Source organism: Bos taurus, chromosome 11, assembly GCF_002263795.3.
Source record: "Bos taurus isolate L1 Dominette 01449 registration number 42190680 breed Hereford chromosome 11, ARS-UCD2.0, whole genome shotgun sequence".
Classification (NCBI taxonomy): Eukaryota; Metazoa; Chordata; class Mammalia; order Artiodactyla; family Bovidae; genus Bos; species Bos taurus.
In genome coordinates this window covers 424,858-442,130 of record NC_037338.1, presented here as the reverse complement: position 1 = coordinate 442,130, position 17,273 = coordinate 424,858, and the positions used below count along the sequence as shown (strand labels likewise).

General features: G+C 44.5%; 1 protein-coding gene across 1 annotated transcript in view; it reads left to right on the top strand.

Moving 5' to 3' along the window:
• The window catches only part of MERTK (MER proto-oncogene, tyrosine kinase), a 135,671-nt gene that overhangs the window by 74,356 nt on the left and 44,042 nt on the right, over positions 1 to 17,273 (top strand). Inside the window, 3 exon segments of the mRNA NM_001192024.2 lie at positions 1,316 to 1,402; positions 6,252 to 6,367; positions 15,382 to 15,565. Of these exon segments, the coding sequence (NP_001178953.2) occupies positions 1,316 to 1,402; positions 6,252 to 6,367; positions 15,382 to 15,565 (387 nt within the window).

Sequence of the window (17,273 nt, the reverse complement as noted above, 5' to 3'; positions counted from 1 at the left end):
CCACCCGGCCCTTTGTGCGTGTGTGGGTGTGTGTGTGTCGTACGTTTTATATTTTGCTCCAGGCTCATCTTACATGTTTACTGCTCCAAACTGAAAATCAGCATTTCTCCAAGGAACTGGCTCCTTTCATTGGCGAATAGTATTATAAGAAACCAAGGGGGACTTCCCTGGTGGTCCAGCGGCTAAGACTCCATGCTCCCAGTACAGGAAGCCGGGGTTTGATCCCACATGCCAAAACTAAGACTTAGTGCAACTAAATAAATACAAATATTTTTAAAAGAAAGAAACCAAGGTCTTGGGACTTCCCTGGAAGTCCAGTGGTTAAGACTCTGTGCTTCCAATGAGGAACTCAGATCCCACATGCCACACAGCACAGTCGAAAGAATTAAAACAGTAATAAAAATAAAGAAACTAAGATCTGGATTGCTTCTCTTCCTTTCTCCTTAAAATTAATGAATCAATGGAATATTTTTCATTTCTAAGATGGTAGAAATGGTAGAATTTTTCTTCACTCAGACCAGTGTCTTCAAGTAATAGTGATGCCTGGTGTTTACATAATCCCTTATGAATACATTGATTTTCACTATTAAAAAAGGATCACTGCAACGGAAATTTCATTCATCGGAAGTTTTACAAACTGTGGCTTTTGTCCTGCTGTTTCTGGAGTCCTGATTGTCCACAGTGTGTAGCATAGGATATATGGGATGCTAAGCACGGGGTTGTCTAGGTGAGCCCCATAAACCACTCTTCTTAATATTGGGGCCAGTAATTCCTATTGCAGGCTTCCCAGGTGGCACACTGGTAAAGAATTGCCTGCCAGTGCAGGAGATGCAAGAGATGTGGGTTCCATCCCTGGGTTGGGAAGATCCCCTGAAGGAGGAAATGGCAACCCATTCCAGTATTCTTGCCTGAAAAATTCCATGGACGGAGAAACCAGGAGGGCTACAGCCCACGGGGTCGCAGAGTTGGACACAACTGAGGGGTTGAGCACACACACAATTCCCATAGCTCCTTGCTGAAATTTTAAAACTAAATGATACTGCTCTGTTGCCTCATGTCTCACCGTTGGGAAAAAATAAAGAGTTTTAATGAATTACAGATGTCTTTTAAGCCCATTGTTGCCTTGCTCCTGGTACCCAGGGTTTAATCCTACGTTTGTTTTTCAAACACCAACACACATTTTTAATTAACTTTGCATTTATGGCTTGAAGCACTGAACCACGAAGTAAAAGGATGCCCAGACTCCCCCAGGATTCTGATAAACAGCAGCCTGCCTCTCCACCCCTGGTCTCATGGGTCTCTCCTTCTCCTCTAGGTCTGACCAAGACCACAATCTTCAGTTGTGAGGCCCACAATCAAAAAGGGCTGACCGTGTCCAAAAGCGTGCAGATCAACATCAAAGGTAAGTGTCAGGGTGGGGTCTTGCAGGGGAAACACTGTGAGCTGTGCAGCCAGCAGCCTGGGATTGAGCCCTGGCTTCCCTCTGTGACCTTGAACAAGTCACTCAACACCTTCAGGGTGCCCCTCTGTAAAATGGAGGCAATTATAGAACCTGTCTCTTCCTGAGGGTTCCATGAGATAATGCAAACAGAAATACTCATAACAGGGCCTCACAGTTGTCTTTGATCAACAGTAACTAGTTTAGTTTTCTGCTCAGTCAGAGAAGAAAATAGGCTGAAATGTTGACTCAGATCGTCTTAGCTCCTCTTTTTACTTTTTATTCTTCCACACTGAACTAGCTGTGTCCTTCCCTGGGCAGCTGGAGCTGGGGCCAGTCCTCCCAGCAGCTGCTCTGAGGAGGGAGGAAGTCAGAGTCATGCCTCTCCTGGGGGCCCAAGGGCTGGTCCCTCTTTCTCCTAATCTCTGTCCCACCCCTTGCTTCCCCTAGGCTGGGATGTAACGAAATGAAAGGCAGGTGTTTGAAGGCACACCCAGGCACCCCCATTCCAATCCAACATTCTGTCTCTTCCTCCCCCTTCTGTGGGATCAAAGATATTTAAACCTGAAACTTTGGAAAAATTGATACAGATGAACCTATGTGCAAAGTGAAATAGAGACACAGATGTAGAGAGCAAACTGAAGCTGGGGTGGGAGGGATTGAGACTGATATATATATATATACTATTGATACTGTAAAACTGTGTATAAAATAGATCATTAATGAGACCTCAATATATAGCCCAGGGAATGCTATTCAGTGCTCTGTGGTGACCTAAATGGGAAGGAAATTGAAAAAAAAAAAAAAGAGGGATATATGTACATATGTAACTTATTCACTTTGCTATATAATAGAAACTAACACAACATTCTAAAGCAACTATACTCCAATAAAAACTTTTAAAAAATAAAATAAAAATCTGAAACTTGAAAGGAAAACCTTTTGTTTCCTTTTGAAGTCATCTCCTTAACCTTTCTCATAGAAATTCAAGGAAATGATATCTTTTAGTATTTGTTCTTAATTTATATTTTAATTAATGAATGAATTTTTATTGAAGTATAGTTGATTTACAATATTGTGTTAATTACTGATGTACAGCAAAGTGATTCAGTCTTTACATATATATATATATATATTTTTAATATTCTTTTCCATTATGGTTCATCACAGGTTATTGAGTATGTAGCTCTTGGTGATCTACAATAGGACCTTGTTGTTTGTCCATCCTCTATATAAAAGTTTACATCTGCTAACCCCAGCCTACCATTCCCTCCCTCCCTTAACCCCCTCCACCTTGGGGGTTATTTGTTCTATTCTCTACATTATTTGTTCTTAATTTAAATATTGAGAAGGAAATATTGAGTTCGTACTCCTTTTGGTCTTGTCCTTGGAGGAAATGACAGAGGGAAAAAGCAGAGTGTGTTTAATAATGAGTTAAAGGGCGGGTAAGGCATAGCAGAAGACTCAAAACTCCGAGGCGCTGTAGTTTTTAAAGGTGCTGATGTCTGTTGCTGTTGCTCAGTGCTCAGACGTGTCCGACTCTGTGCAACCCCACAAACTGCAGCACACCAAGCTTCGCTGCTGATGTTTAGCTTCAGCAAATCAGCTGGAAGAGGCTATGAGAGGGCATTTGCTAAAATTTAGCTGGAAAGGAAAAATGAGCCAACCGAAAGTTATTACAAGAGGAACTGTATAACTTCCTTCCTTCATTACAAATTGCATTATTACAATTTTCAAAAGAAATGCTGGGAATTTCAGGAATCCACCAGTGGGCGTAAATTTATAAAGAAATTTTCATAAAGCATCAATGTCTTAAAGTTTAAAACTCCATAAAATGAGAAGCACTTCTTGAATTTTATGCTTCAGACAGAATCTCAACTAGGACTTTAACAAGTCCTATTTCTGAAATTCTGGTTTTGGGCTATCTTAAACTTGCATGTCAAAGCAATCAAAACTCCCTGGCAGTCTGTCATCAACTGAGGTGTATGTGGCCAGATTTGGATCTGGAAAAGCAGATAATGTGTTTAGGAAAGTGAGTCAAACGAAAGGCTGGCTTTCTCATTCATCAAGCTGTGTGTCTCCTGGTAAAACTGGAATCCTGAACATGCCCAGTGAGTGCTTAATATGGTCTTTTCTTCCCCTCATCTGTGCCTCCTGTCTTTGCCTTCATCACCAGTACACCTCTCCCAGACCTCGTGCATGTGTTACTTCATTTCATCCTCATTTCAGCCCCATCAAACAGTGCAGTCTCTCCCCATGCAATAGAAGAGAGAGCTGAGTGGAGAGGGCATTGACCTGTGCTACGCGGGCCATGCAGCCGATTAACTGGTGCTCACACTCTCCAGCCCATGCTGGTCTTCATGCTGGTCTGCTCTCTGCTCCCACAGCCATCCACCAGTGTCCTGTTGAGAGATACAGAACTCTGGGGTGAGGCAGACCTGAGTTCAAGTCCCCATTCTGTTGCTAATGAGCTCTGTGAGCTTTGGCAAGTTTTTAACTCCTGTGGTCCTCAAATTTCCCCTTCCGTCTATGGGGATTGTAAGACTACTTCTCTCATAGGATTCTAATCATGATCAAATGAAGTCCATAAAGATTCCTGGCACATAGTAAGCACCCATTCAAAAACATTAGTCATCTTTTTGGATTGTAACTGTTGTTGTGTGTGTGCTGGTTGCTTAATTGTGTCTGACTTTGCAACCCCGAGGACTGTAGCCCGCCAGCCCTCTGTCCATGGGCTTCTCCAGGCAAGATACTGGAGTGAGTTTCTGTCCCCTTCTCCAGGGGATCTTCCCGACCCAGGGATGGAACCTAGTGTCCTGCGTTGCAGGCAGATGCTTTACTGCGTGAGCCACCAGGGAAGCCCATAAATGTGGTTATTAACATTAATTAAGAGTTTAGGGACTTCCCTGGTGGTCCAGTGGTTAAGATGTTGCCTCCCAACGCAGGGGGTACAAATTTGATCCCAGGTTGGGGAGCTAACATCCCACATACTTCACTTTCAAATACTCAAAATCTAAAGCAGAAGCAATATTGTAACAAATTCAGTAACAACTTAAACAAACTGGTCCACATCAAAATATTACACATATCAAAAAAAAAGTTTAATGTATGAGTATTCTCTGGCAGTCCAGTGGTTAGGACTTCGGGCTTTCACTGCCAAGGGCGAGAGTTCGATTCCTGGTTGGGGCACGAAGAATCCTGCAAGCCATGTGGTGCAGCCAAAAGTAAATAAATAAATAATGAAAGCAGTATTGATTCACAAATTTTAATACATTAAAAACAGATCTGTGTTGCATGCTATCAATAATGTGTTGGATTCTATTAAGAGTAGATTATTAGTAGTAATCTATTACTAATGAATACCTAGCCACGTCCCACCTGTGACTGAGGGCATCACACGGTCATTACGGCCTGCCTTCCCCTCCCCATGAGCAGATGCACTTGGCTCTTGGGCTTGAGCTGACTCTCGCCCATTTCCTCGGCCAAGAAAGCTTCCTTCCTTCATCACACAAACACACGGGCACACACGCATGCATGTTCCCACGGTGCCCCTCTTCTTCTCAGGGCAGGCCACTCCTCTTCGGTTAATGTAGAGCTCCCCAACTCAGCTTTTAGCTGAGGGATGAAGACAGATGTTCAGGTCCAATTCCTGGGTCCAAAAGATTCCCCTGGTGTAGGAAATGGCAACACACTCCAGTATTCTTGCCTGGGAAATCCTATGGACAGAGGAGCCCGGTGGACACAGTCCATGGGTTCTGAAAGCAGTCAGACGTGACTGAGCGATTGAGCACACACACAAAGGCAGACAGAAAGAGAAAAAACGGAACTAGTGACAGATTTCCTCTTCGTGTGCTCCAAGATCACTGTGAGTGGTGACTGTAGACATGAAATTAAAAGATGCCTGCTCCTTGGAAGGAAAGCTACGACAAACCTAGACAGAGTATTAAAAAGCAAAGACATTGCTTTGCAGACAAAGATCCATCTAGTAAAAGCTATGGTTTTTCCAGTAGTCATTTATGAATGTAAGAATTGGACCATAAAAAAAGCTGAGCACCGAAGAACTGATGTTTTCAAACTGTGGTGCTGGAGAAGACTCTTGAAAGGCTCTTGGACTGCAAGGAGACCAAACCAGTCAATCCTAAAGGAATTCAACCCTGAATATTCATTGGAAGGACTGATGCTAAAGCTGAAACTCCAATACTTTGGCCACCTCATGTGAAGAGCTGACTCATTGGAAAAAACCCTAATGCTGGAAAAAATTGAAGACGAAAAGAGAAAGGGGTGACAGAGGTTGCGATGGAAAGATAGCATCACCAACTCAATGGACATAAATTTGAGCACATTCCAGGAGGTAGTGAAGGACAGGGGAGCCTGGCATGCTGCAGTCCATGGGGTTGCAAGGAGTCGGACACAGCTTAGGCCTGAACAACAGCAGTAACAACACAAGGCAGATAGGGAGAACCATAGCTCTTTGCCCTCATTTCGAGTACCAGTGCCACCCCTGCACAGACAGGAGGAAATGGATATCTCCCCATCCTCGTCCAGCTAAAAGTTCTCGTGTCGTCAGTGGGCAGGAGCACTGGTCTACATCCCACGTCTCTGGTCCAGGCAGAGTCATCCTGTCACTGCAAGACCAATCTAGAGGCTTATATGATCACCCTCACCCAGAGGGTGGCTCCTCTTTAAAACTCGTGCTTAATTTTCCCAGTCTCAAGAAGCAGACATGGGCCTGGTATTAATGCACCTGTTTGGTAGCTGTGACCTCCTGTGGTTTATAATTATGTGTCTGGTGTGTCTTTTGTCTTTTACGTAGCAATTCCCTCCCCACCTACTGAAGTCAGGGTGCACAACAGCTCCGCACACAGCATCCTCATCTCCTGGGTCCCGGGTTTTGATGGCTACTCCCCGCTCAGCGATTGCAGAATTCAGGTAACCTTTCTTGATGAAGAGAAATAGCTATTTGGGGCTCAGTGACTCTGCCTGACTTATTTTCCGCCTGAAGAGTGGCACAGACGTCAAGTTGACACCCCTGTTCAGAAGCCCTTGGCCTGTTGCCTGCCCCGTGTCCACCAGGCACACGCTGTTTTATGATGTTCTGACCGCTTGGGGCGCTGTGCCCTTCTCTGTGCGTGGTCCAGGGCCCAACTGGAGGAGAAACATGTTTCTAAGATAGAACATCATGAGACCAGGGAGAATGAATTTTTAAGGTACAAAAACACATCTAGCTTGTGACCAGGAGTTCAGAAGCCAGGCATGCTCCAGCCTGGCTCCTCCTGGGTTGGTGGCCATAAAGGACAACAAGAGACAAGTCACTACTGAATGTGCCAACTCAGCCTGTTGGAAAAATTGGGGGTACCAGGAAAAACTGGGGATGACAGACCTTGCAGAGTCATCTCTCACTATCTAAAATTGATATAAAATAGAGCTATGAGAAATATAGTTTAGTCATCCTAAAATGCAGGCTTCCCAGATGGTGCAGTGGTAAAGAATCCGCCTGTCACAGCAGAAGATGCACGAGATGCAGGTTCATTCCCTGGCTCGGGAAGATCCCCTGACCCAGGAGTAGGAAATGGCAACCCACTCCAGTATTCTTGCCTGGAAAATTCCATGGACAGAGGAGCCTGGCGCTCACAGAGTCAGACACGACTGAGCACACATACATGTCGTGAAATGTTACCTCGCCATGAAATAGACTCTGCTGTGAGCACTCACTGCATGAAAAATGGAAGGGCGGCGGTAACGCTGTCTTTTACTGAGTGCCCACATACGGCCTTGCATGTGTTCTGTCCTGGAGAATGTTCTGTGTGCACTTGAGGAGAAGGTGTATAGGCTATGGCTGGGCAGAGCATTTGCAATGTCTGTTACGCCCAGACGGTTTATATACAGTCTTGTTCGCTTATTCTGTTTCCTTGTTAACTTCTGCCTTGTGGTTTTATCTATTATCGAAAATAGGAAATTGTGATATCAACTATTATTTTAGAATTGTCTATTTCTCCCTTCAGTTCTCTCAATTTTTGCTTCATGTATTTCAGGACTCTGTTGTTTTAGGGAACAACAGGGCCTGTTTCCCTGTCTATGGACATACCTGTCCCTATATATGGACATAAGTGAAGCATGGACCAGCCTCCCTTTTCTGAAGTACAATTTCAAGTGTACAACACAGTGGTTCCGATTTTTCATAGTTTATACTCCATTTATGTGCTGTGCTTAGTCGCTCAGTCATGTCAGACCCTTTGTGACCCCATGGACCGTAGCCTGCCAGACTCCTCTGTCCATGGGAGTCTCCAGGCAAGAATACTGGAGTGGGTTGCCATGCCCTCCTCCAGGGGGATCTTCCCAACCCAGGGAACAAACCCGGGTCTCCTGCATGGTAGGTGGATTCTTTACCCTCTGAGCCACCAAGGAAGCCCAAGAATACTGGAGTGGGTAGCCTATCCTTTCTCCAGGGGAACTTCCTGGCCCGGGAATCAAACCAGATCTCCTGTGTTGCAGGCGGATTCTTTACCAGCTGAGCTACACAGGAAGCCCATATTCTATTTATAGTTATTATAAAATGTGGTTATATTCCCTATATGGACTGGACTTTTCAAAGATTGTTTCCAGTTACTGAGCTGCTTGAAGAGTCCAAGAGGATCATGAGACTCCTTCCCGTAGGAGGTTGTTACGTTCCCCCCGACCCTGCCACCCCCGGGAAGAGTGGTTCTCAGGGTCAATGCGAGGTAGATAGGGGGCTGGGAAGTGTGAAAGCACCAGGTCACCCTCCAGGAGGAAGACGATCTCCACAAGCTTCACTTGCTTTCTGTCTCTCTTCGCCCAGGCTTTGGGTGGCTGTGGTACGAAGAGCCATCCTGAGGCTGCCAAATTGCAGCCCCCTTGCCCACGCTGGTTAACCTTTCTATGGTTATCCTGTCTGTCCCAACAGCTAGCTCGGACTCCCTTCACCCATTCTCCTCTCCATCTCTCCAGATTTAGCAAATAGAAACGTAGTTACTTTATGAGATAATTACACTGCTGGCTGTGTCATACCTATACCCATAATTATTGGTGGTCTATTTGAACTTCGCTGGAGCAGCCATAAATAGATTCCCCACGTCCAAGGTCAGGAGCACTGGCTATGCTTCTCTTGACCCGCCGTGTGGAGATACCTCACATCCAAGGTCAGGGAAACCCCAGTAAGATGGCAGGCGCTAGAGCTGCTGTGAGGAGATACCCCACGTCCCAGGGCAAAGGAGAAGCCCCAGCAAGATGGTAGGAGGGGCAAATTAGTGTTTAGAATCAAACCCCATTCCTGCCAGAGACGCTCAGAGGGCTCAAACAAACCTTGTGCTCACCAGGACCCAGGGGCCCACAGAGACTGGGACAGAACTGTGTTTGAGCGTCTCCTGCGGAGGTCCGGGTTGGGAGTGGTCTGCCACAGGGACAGGGGCTCTGGGTGTGCGTATGGCATAAGACCTCTTGGGGGAGGTCACCATTAACCCCACCATCGAGCTGCCAGAACTTACACAGGACTGGGAAATAGACTCCTGGAGGGCACAAACAGAACCTTGTGCACCAGGACGCAGGAGAAAGGAGCAGTGACCCCACAGGAGACTTGCCTGTGGGTGTCCGGGAGTCTCTGGTGGAGGCGTGGGACAGTGGTGGGCTGCTGCAGGGTTGGGGGCACGGACTGTGTCAGTACATGCATGGGACCTTTTGAGGGATGTCACCATTATCTTCATTACCTCCACCATAGTTTGGCCCCAGGTAAATAGCAGGGAGGGAACTAAGCTCCACCCATTCAGCAGAAAATTGGATTAAAGATTTACTGAGCATGGCCCTGCCCATCAAAACAAGACCCAGTTTCCCCCTCAGTCAGTCTCTCCCATCAGGAAGCTTCCATAAGCCTCTTATTCTTCTCCATCAGAGAGCAGGAAGACTGAAAGCCACAATCACAGAAAACTAACCAATCTAATCACATGGACACAGCCTTGTCTAGCTCAATGAAACTATGAGCCATGCTGTGTAGGACGACCCAAGACAGACGGGTCATGGTGGAGAGTTCTGACAAAATGTGGTCCACTGGAGAAGGGAATGCAAACTACTTCAGTATTCCTGCCTTGAGAACCCCATGAACAGTATGAAAAGGCAAAAAGATAGGACACTGAAAGATGAACTCCCCAGGTTGGTATGTGCCCAACATGCTACTGGAGATCAGTGGAGAAATAACTCCAGAAAGAATGAAGAGACAGAGCCAAAGCAAAAACAACACCCGGTTGTGGATGGGACTGATGATAGAAGCAAGGTTTATCTGTAAAGAGCAATATTGCATAGGAACCTGGAATGTTAGGTCCATGAATCAAGGCAAATTGGAAGTGGTCAAACAGGAGATGGCAAGAGTGAATGTCAACATTTTAGGACTCAATGTCCTAAAATGGACTGAAATAGGTGAATTTAACTCATATGACCATTATATCTACTACTGTGGGCAAGAATCCCTTAGAAGAAATGGAGTAGCCATCATAGTCAACAAAAGAGTACAAAATGCAGTACTTGGATGCAGTCTCAAAAATGACAGAATGATCTCTGTTCATTTCAAAGGCAAACCATTCAATATCACGGTAATCCAAGTCTATGCCCCAACCAGTAACGCTGAAGAAGCTGAAGTTGAACGGTTTCATGAAGACCTACAAGACCTTCTTAGAATTAACACCTAAAAAAGATGTCCTTTTCACATAGGGTACTGGAATGCAAAAGTAGGAAGTCAAGAAACACCTGGAGTAACAGGCAAATTTGGCCTTGGAGTACAGAATGAAGGAGGGCAAAGGCTAATAGAGTTCTGCCAAGACAATGCACTGTTCATAGCAAACACCCTCTTCCAACAACACAAGAGAAGACTCTATACATGGACATCACCAGATGGTCAACACCGAAATCAGATTGATTATATTCTTTGCAGCCAAAGATAGAGAAGCTCTATACAGTCAGCAGAAACAAGACCAGGAGCTGACTATGACTCAGATCATGAACTCCTTATTGCCAAATTCAGACTTAAATTGAAGAAAGTAGGGAAAACCACTAGACCATTCAGGTATGACCTAAATCAAATCCGTAACGATTATACAGTGGAAGTGAGAAATAGATTTAAGGGACTAGATCTGATAAACAGAGTGCCTGATGAACTATGGACGGAGATTTGTGACATTGTACAGGAGACAGGGATCAAGACCATCCCCAAGAAAAAGAAATGCAAAAAAGGAAAATGGCTGTCTGAGGAGGCCTTACAAATAGCTGTGAAAAGAAGAGAAGCCAAAATCAAAGGAGAAAAGGAAAGATATACCCACTTGAATGCAGAGTTCCAAAGAATAGCAAGGAGAGATAAGAAAACCTTCATCAATAATCAGTGCAAAGAAATAGAGGAAAACAATAGAATGGGAAAGACTAGAGATCTCTTCAAGAAAATCAGAGATACCAAGGGAACATTTCATGCAAAGATGGACTCGATAAAGGACAGAAATGGTACGGACCTAACTGAAGCAGAAGATATTAAAAAGAGATGGCAAGAATACACAGAAGAACTGTACAAAAAAGATCTTCATGAACCAGATAATCACGATGGTGTGATCACGGACCTAGAGCCAGACATCCTGGAATGTGAAGTCAAGTGGGCCTTAGGAAGCATCACTATGAACAAAGCTAGTGGAGGTGATGAAATTCCAGTTGAGCTATTTCAAATCCTAAAAGATGATGCTGTGAAAGTGCTGCACTCAATATGCCAGCAAATTTGGAAAACTTGGCAGTGGCCACAGGACTGGAAAAGCTCAGTTTTCATTCCATTCCCAAAGAAAGGCAATGCCAAAGAATGCTCAAACTACTGCACGATTGCACTCATCTCACACGCTAGCAAACTAATGCTCAAAATTCTCCAAGCCAGACTTCAACAACACATGAACCGTGAACTTCCAAATGTTCAAGCTGGTTTTAAAAAAGGCAGAGGAACCAGAGATCAAATTGCGAACATCCGCTGGATCATGGAAAAATCAAGAGTTCCAGAAAAACATCTATTTCTGCTTTATTGACTATGCCAAAGCCTTTGACTGTGTGGATCACAAGAAACTGTGGAAAATTCTGAAAGAGGTGGGAATACCAGACCACCTGACCTGCCCCTTGAGAAAACTGTATGCAGGTCAGGAAGCAACAGTTAGACCTGGACATGGAACAACAGACTGGTTCCAAGTAGGAAAAGGAGTTCGTCAAGGCTGTATATTGTCAGCCTGTTTATTTAACTTATATGCAGAGTACATCATGAGAAACGCTGGGCTGGAAGAAGCACAAGCTGGAATCAAGATTGCCAGGAGAAATATCAATAACCTCAGATATGCAGATGACACCACCCTTATGGCAGAGAGTGAAGAGGAACTAAAGAGCCTCTTGATGAAAGTGAAAGAGGAGAGTGAAAAAGTTGGCTTAAAGCTCAACATTCAGAAAACTAAGATCCTGGCACCCGGTCCCATCACTTCATGGGAAATAGGTGGAGAAACAGTGGAAACAGTGTCAGACTTTATTTTGGGGGGCTCCAAAATCACTGCAGATGATGACTGCAGCCATGAAATTAAGAGAGGCTTACTCCTTTGAAGAAAAGTTATGACCAACCTAAACAGCATATTAACAATCAGAGACATTACTTTGCCAACAAAGGTCTGTCTAGTCAAGGCTATGGCTTTTCCAGCGGTCATGTATGGATGTGAGAGTTGGACTATAAAGAAAGCTGAGCACCGAAGAATTGATGCTTTTGAACTGTGGTGTTGGAGAAGACTCTTGAGAATCCTTTGGACTGCAAGGGGATCCAACCAGTCCATGCTAAAGGAGGTCAATCTTGGGTGTTCATTGGAAGGACTGATGCTAAAGTTGAAACTCCAGTACTTTGGCCACCTGATGCGAAGAGCTGAGTCATTTCAAAAGACCCTGATGCTGGGAAAGATTGAGGGCAGGAGGAGAAGGGAACGACAGAGGATGAGATGGTTGGATGGCATCACCGACTCAATGGACATGAGTTTGAGTAATCTCTGGGAGTTGGTGATGGACAGGGAGGCCTGGTGTGTCCATAGGGTTGCAAAGAGTCAGACACAACTGAGCAACTGAACCGAACTGATTTGAACTTTAACTATAATTAGGTGTGCTGTATTTTCTCTGGCAGTCCTAGTGAAGTTGGTCAGAATTGGCTCTACAAGTTATATACTTTTATATTGTTTCTTCTAAAATTTGGAATATAATTGCTTTACGGTGTTGTGGTAGTTTCTGCTGTACCACAACATGAATTGGCTAAATGTATACACATATCTCCTCTCACCCCAGCGGCCATCCCACCCCTCTAGGTCATCACAGAGCAGGAAGCTGTTGATTAACAGTGTATTCCCATTTCTGAAGGAACCAAGTATAGTTTTGTAGCAGATTCCCAGTTCATTGCAATTTTAAACTCTGACTTAGTAACACATGAATGTTTTGGACAAGATTCAGACCCACGCACTAGCAGGACACACCCTCTCACTTCCGTTGGTCCTGGCGTTGGTTTCATTCTTCACCCATTTTTGGGCTCTGGACTCCATTTCTATTTTTACCTCTCCCACGTAGTCTTACTGTTTCATGCCCCAGGACCCAGCAGCACGGTTACAGAAACCGCGGCTTCGTCCAGGAGCATGCTGTAAAGAGTGTCCCTGTGAGCGGCAGCAGGCCGGTGCACTGCTCCGGAAACGGCAGGGGTGGGAGCCAGGGTTTCTTCCACCTTAGTTCCAGTGCTTGGTCACCAGGAAGTAGGTGCAGACTTTAAAGGGAAGGAAAAAAAAATTAATTTCTGCCAACAGCCACCACCAAGATAAGCACCCAGCTCCTGGGTTCTCCTCTGGTGTTTCCTCAGGCCAGTGGGTTTCCATCTTGTCACCCGGTGGAGCCAGTGGGTCTGAGTCAGATGTGAGACTCGAGCCCAGTGCCCCCCTCATCATATCCACTGGGGGATTTAGAATTCCGAAATGTCAGCTTGTGGCCCCGTGACCTAAATTTCAAACATATATCTCCTGAAATAACAAGATTGTATATCCACACCCTATAATTTCAAGCCCATTATTATCAGGAATACATTTTGTGGGTTTAAGATTTTTTTCCCAAACTGTTCTTGGTGACTTCTGTTTTGTCCAATACTATTTATTTCTGATTTTTATCAGTACAACATGCTTTAGAAATAGTGAGAAATATGCATTGAAGGCTTCCCTGGTGGCTCAAACGGTGACAAATCTGCCTGCAATGCCGGACACCCAGGTTCGATCCCTGGGTTGGGAAGATTCCCTGCAGCAGGGCATGGCAATTCACTCCAGTATTCCTGCCTGGAGAATTCCCTGGACAGAGGAGCCTGGTGGCTACAGTCCATGGGGTCGCAAGGGGTCGGACGCGACTGAACGACTGTCACTTCACTTTCAAAAACATACAGTGAAGGAAGACTCTGCATGATCCCTATCCCCAGATAAGAGGTTTCCAAGAGGAAAGCTGCAAGTTTCCATAAGACTAGATTTGCTGGGGATTCCCCCTCTTGCCTATACATACAGAAGACATCGGGAGAGGAATATGGAGAGACTGGCGGTGTTTATGGAGGGAAAGACGGGGTACAAGGACTCAGAAGAAAGAGCTGATAGGTTTTCTAAAGATTTGGAGAAAAGCTTGTTGGGTAAGGTGCAAATGATCATTTCCTATATCTCTCCACCAAAAAAATGCCATGAAATCTGCATTGTCTGTGTGTGCTTTTGGAGTTGAGTTTATATTGGAGTGGGAATTGGGAGGTAAGAATAAAGGGCATGCTCAAATTAACCTCAAGACAATAGCAGAATTCCTCAGGTTACACAATGAAATACAGATTTTTTTTTTTTTTAATCAAATGTCTCATCTTCTAAAGTAGGATTTGGGAAATGTTCTCTTTAAAGGGTCAGATTCTATATATTTCAGGTCATTTTTGTATATTATGTGAAACAACTGGGGAAAAAAGGGATCAAGAATTAAAGTGATTCTGAGAGAGGAAAAACTACTTTTCTTTTCGGTTAAATGTAAATTATAATGTTCAGTTCAGTTCAGTCGCTCAGTCGTGTCCGACTGTTCCCGACCCCATGAATCGCAGGCCTCCCTGTCCATCACCAACTCCCAGAGTTCACCCAAACTCATGTGCATCGAGTTGGTGATGCCATCCAGCCATCTCATCCTCTGTCGTCCCCTTCTCCTCCTGCTCCCAATCCCTCCCAGCATCAGGGTCTTTTCCAATGAGTCAACTCTTCACATCAGGTGGCCAAAGTACTAGAGTTTCAGCTTTAGCATCAGTCCTTCCAATGAACACTCAGGACTGATCTCCTTTAGGATGGACTGGTTGAATCTCCTTGCAGTCCAAGGGACTCTCAAGAGTCTTCTCCAACACCACAGTTCAAAAGCATCAATTCTTCAGCGCTCAGCTTTCTTCACAGTCCAACTCTCACATCCATACGTGACTATTGGAAAAAACATAGCCTTGACTAGACGGACCTCTGTTGGCAAAGTAATATCTCTGCTTTTTAATATGCTATTAGGTTGGTTATAACTTTCCTTCCAAGGAGTAAGCGTCTTCTAATTTCATGGCTGCAGTCACCATCTGCAGTGATTTTGGAGCCCAAAAAAATAAAGTCTGACACTGTTTCAAAGATGATGATTTATTTGCTCTGTTACCGGCCACAGTGAGAACACTTATTTCAGGCGTTTTTTATCAGGTTCCCAGTTGTTGCTCAAGTAAGTAGCATGAGTAACGCAGTGGTGGGAAATTTAGGGTGTGACCCAAAAGGAAACAGGTACTTCCGCTCGGTGCAGAGGAAGGGCCATGCACGTTGGATGCGTGGATGCCCCAAGCCTAACATTCCTACTACCTTACTCACGCCTGGTCCACATTTTTACTTTTCATTTAGGTCAAGGAAGTTGAGCCGCTGAGTCATGGCTCAGTCAGGATTTTTAACACCTCGGGTTCAGCACATGTGTATCAAATCGAGCAGCTGCAGGCTCTGGCGAATTACAGCATCAGTGTGTCCTGCATGAATGAAGTCGGCTGGTCTGCAATAAGCCCTTGGATTCTGGCCAGCACAACCGAAGGAGGTAATTCCTGGGGTTCAGAAATGAATATTGTGCCGGATGGCATGTGATGAAATAAATCCTTCCTGATGGGCTGGTTCAGACTTTAACTTTTGTTTGTGTGGCCTTTGTCTTTGGAAGAGAATTTTATGGAGATGACCAATGAAAATGGGAAAGGTGTTTCCTTCCATATAGTAAGCTCCACACATACAAACCTTTAAGTTTCGAGCTTTCAAAGATGCAGACTCGCATGTGGTTGCAGCAAGGAAGCGGAACCTGTGCCATCAGTGTCAGGCAGCTGGCCTTCCGTCTCCGTGTTGCCGACAGTCCTTCAGCTCTGCCATCTCCCGCCTCCTCTCCCTCCTCCAGGCAGTAACTCTTCTTGCCTGTTCACGGGATGTCCACCCCTGTGTGCCAGCTGCTGTACTGTACTACTGTACTTTTTAAAACACGAAAAATGTTTTGTTTTTGGTTTGCTTTTTTATGTATTGTTTGTATGAAAAGAATTGTGGGGTAAGGGAGTTAGAGAAGGTGAGGTTTGGAAAAAGAATGAGACTGGCACTTTACAGGAACAGATCACCTTCAATGAGGCGAGAAGGGGCAGCAGTCAGATTAGTGAGCTGCTGCACTAACCCAAGAAAAGAGTAAGTATGTATAGGCAGGTATGTGGAAAGCTAATGTCTTAAGGGGGCCTGTTCTCCAAGGTTGTTCGGAGTAGTTATCTCTTAAACGGTTGGGGCAAGGAATTCTGGAGATCGGGCCAGAGGCTGGGACCGGCTGGGAGCTGGGCGTAATCAACCTTAATGTCCATTTTTTTCTAAAGGTGAGAGAGGTCTTTGTTTTGCATAGAACGGTAGGGAGGACCCCAAGGGGAGTTTTAACTCCAGGCTATTTTGAGCTGTGTAACTTTGCTTCAATTTTAAACCTATTTCAGTACAGTACTATATAGTCAATTGTGTTAGTTGGGTACCTAGGCTAACTTTGTTGGACTTACAAACAAAGTTTGTAATCCATTTATAAATTGGATTTATAAATGCCCTCTTGGAAAAAGAACTCATTTTTGTGTAGGGGACTTACAGTATTTGAAAAGGGTTTAGTGACAAACCTTATACTTACTATATATAGGTGATGTTTTCTTTTATATAGAAAGATATTAATAGTAGCACACTCTTTATAGCATACATTAATTAAAATATGACTGCTTCCCAGGTGGCACTAGGGATAACCTGCCTGCCAATGCAGGAGATGTAAGAGATGCCCTTCAATCCCTCGGTTGGGAAGATCCCCTGGAGAAGGAAATGGCAACCCACTCCAGTATTCTTTTCTGGACAATCCCATGGACAGAGGATCCTGGCAGACTGTGGTCCATTGGGTCACAAAGAGTCAGACTTGACTGAAGTGTCTTAGCATGAAGCATATGTAAAAGTTATTACTCATAGCATCAAAGTCAAGAAACTAAGAAATAAGAAGGTAGCTAACGTTCAAGAAGCACCTACTGTGTGTCAGTGACCATCGTAGGTACTTTATGTGCATTATTTCATTAGCTCCTCGTAGCAACCATATAAAGTAGGTACTGTTGGTTCTATATATTTTCTCATAGCAAATCTTATTTGCATCTGTAAAATTTCCGTGTACTGCTTTTGATTTCCTAAATCTTACATATTTTCTATGAACATTGAAGTGAATATTATATTATGTTAGATGTCAATTGTACAGTTTCTGTTATTTCTCA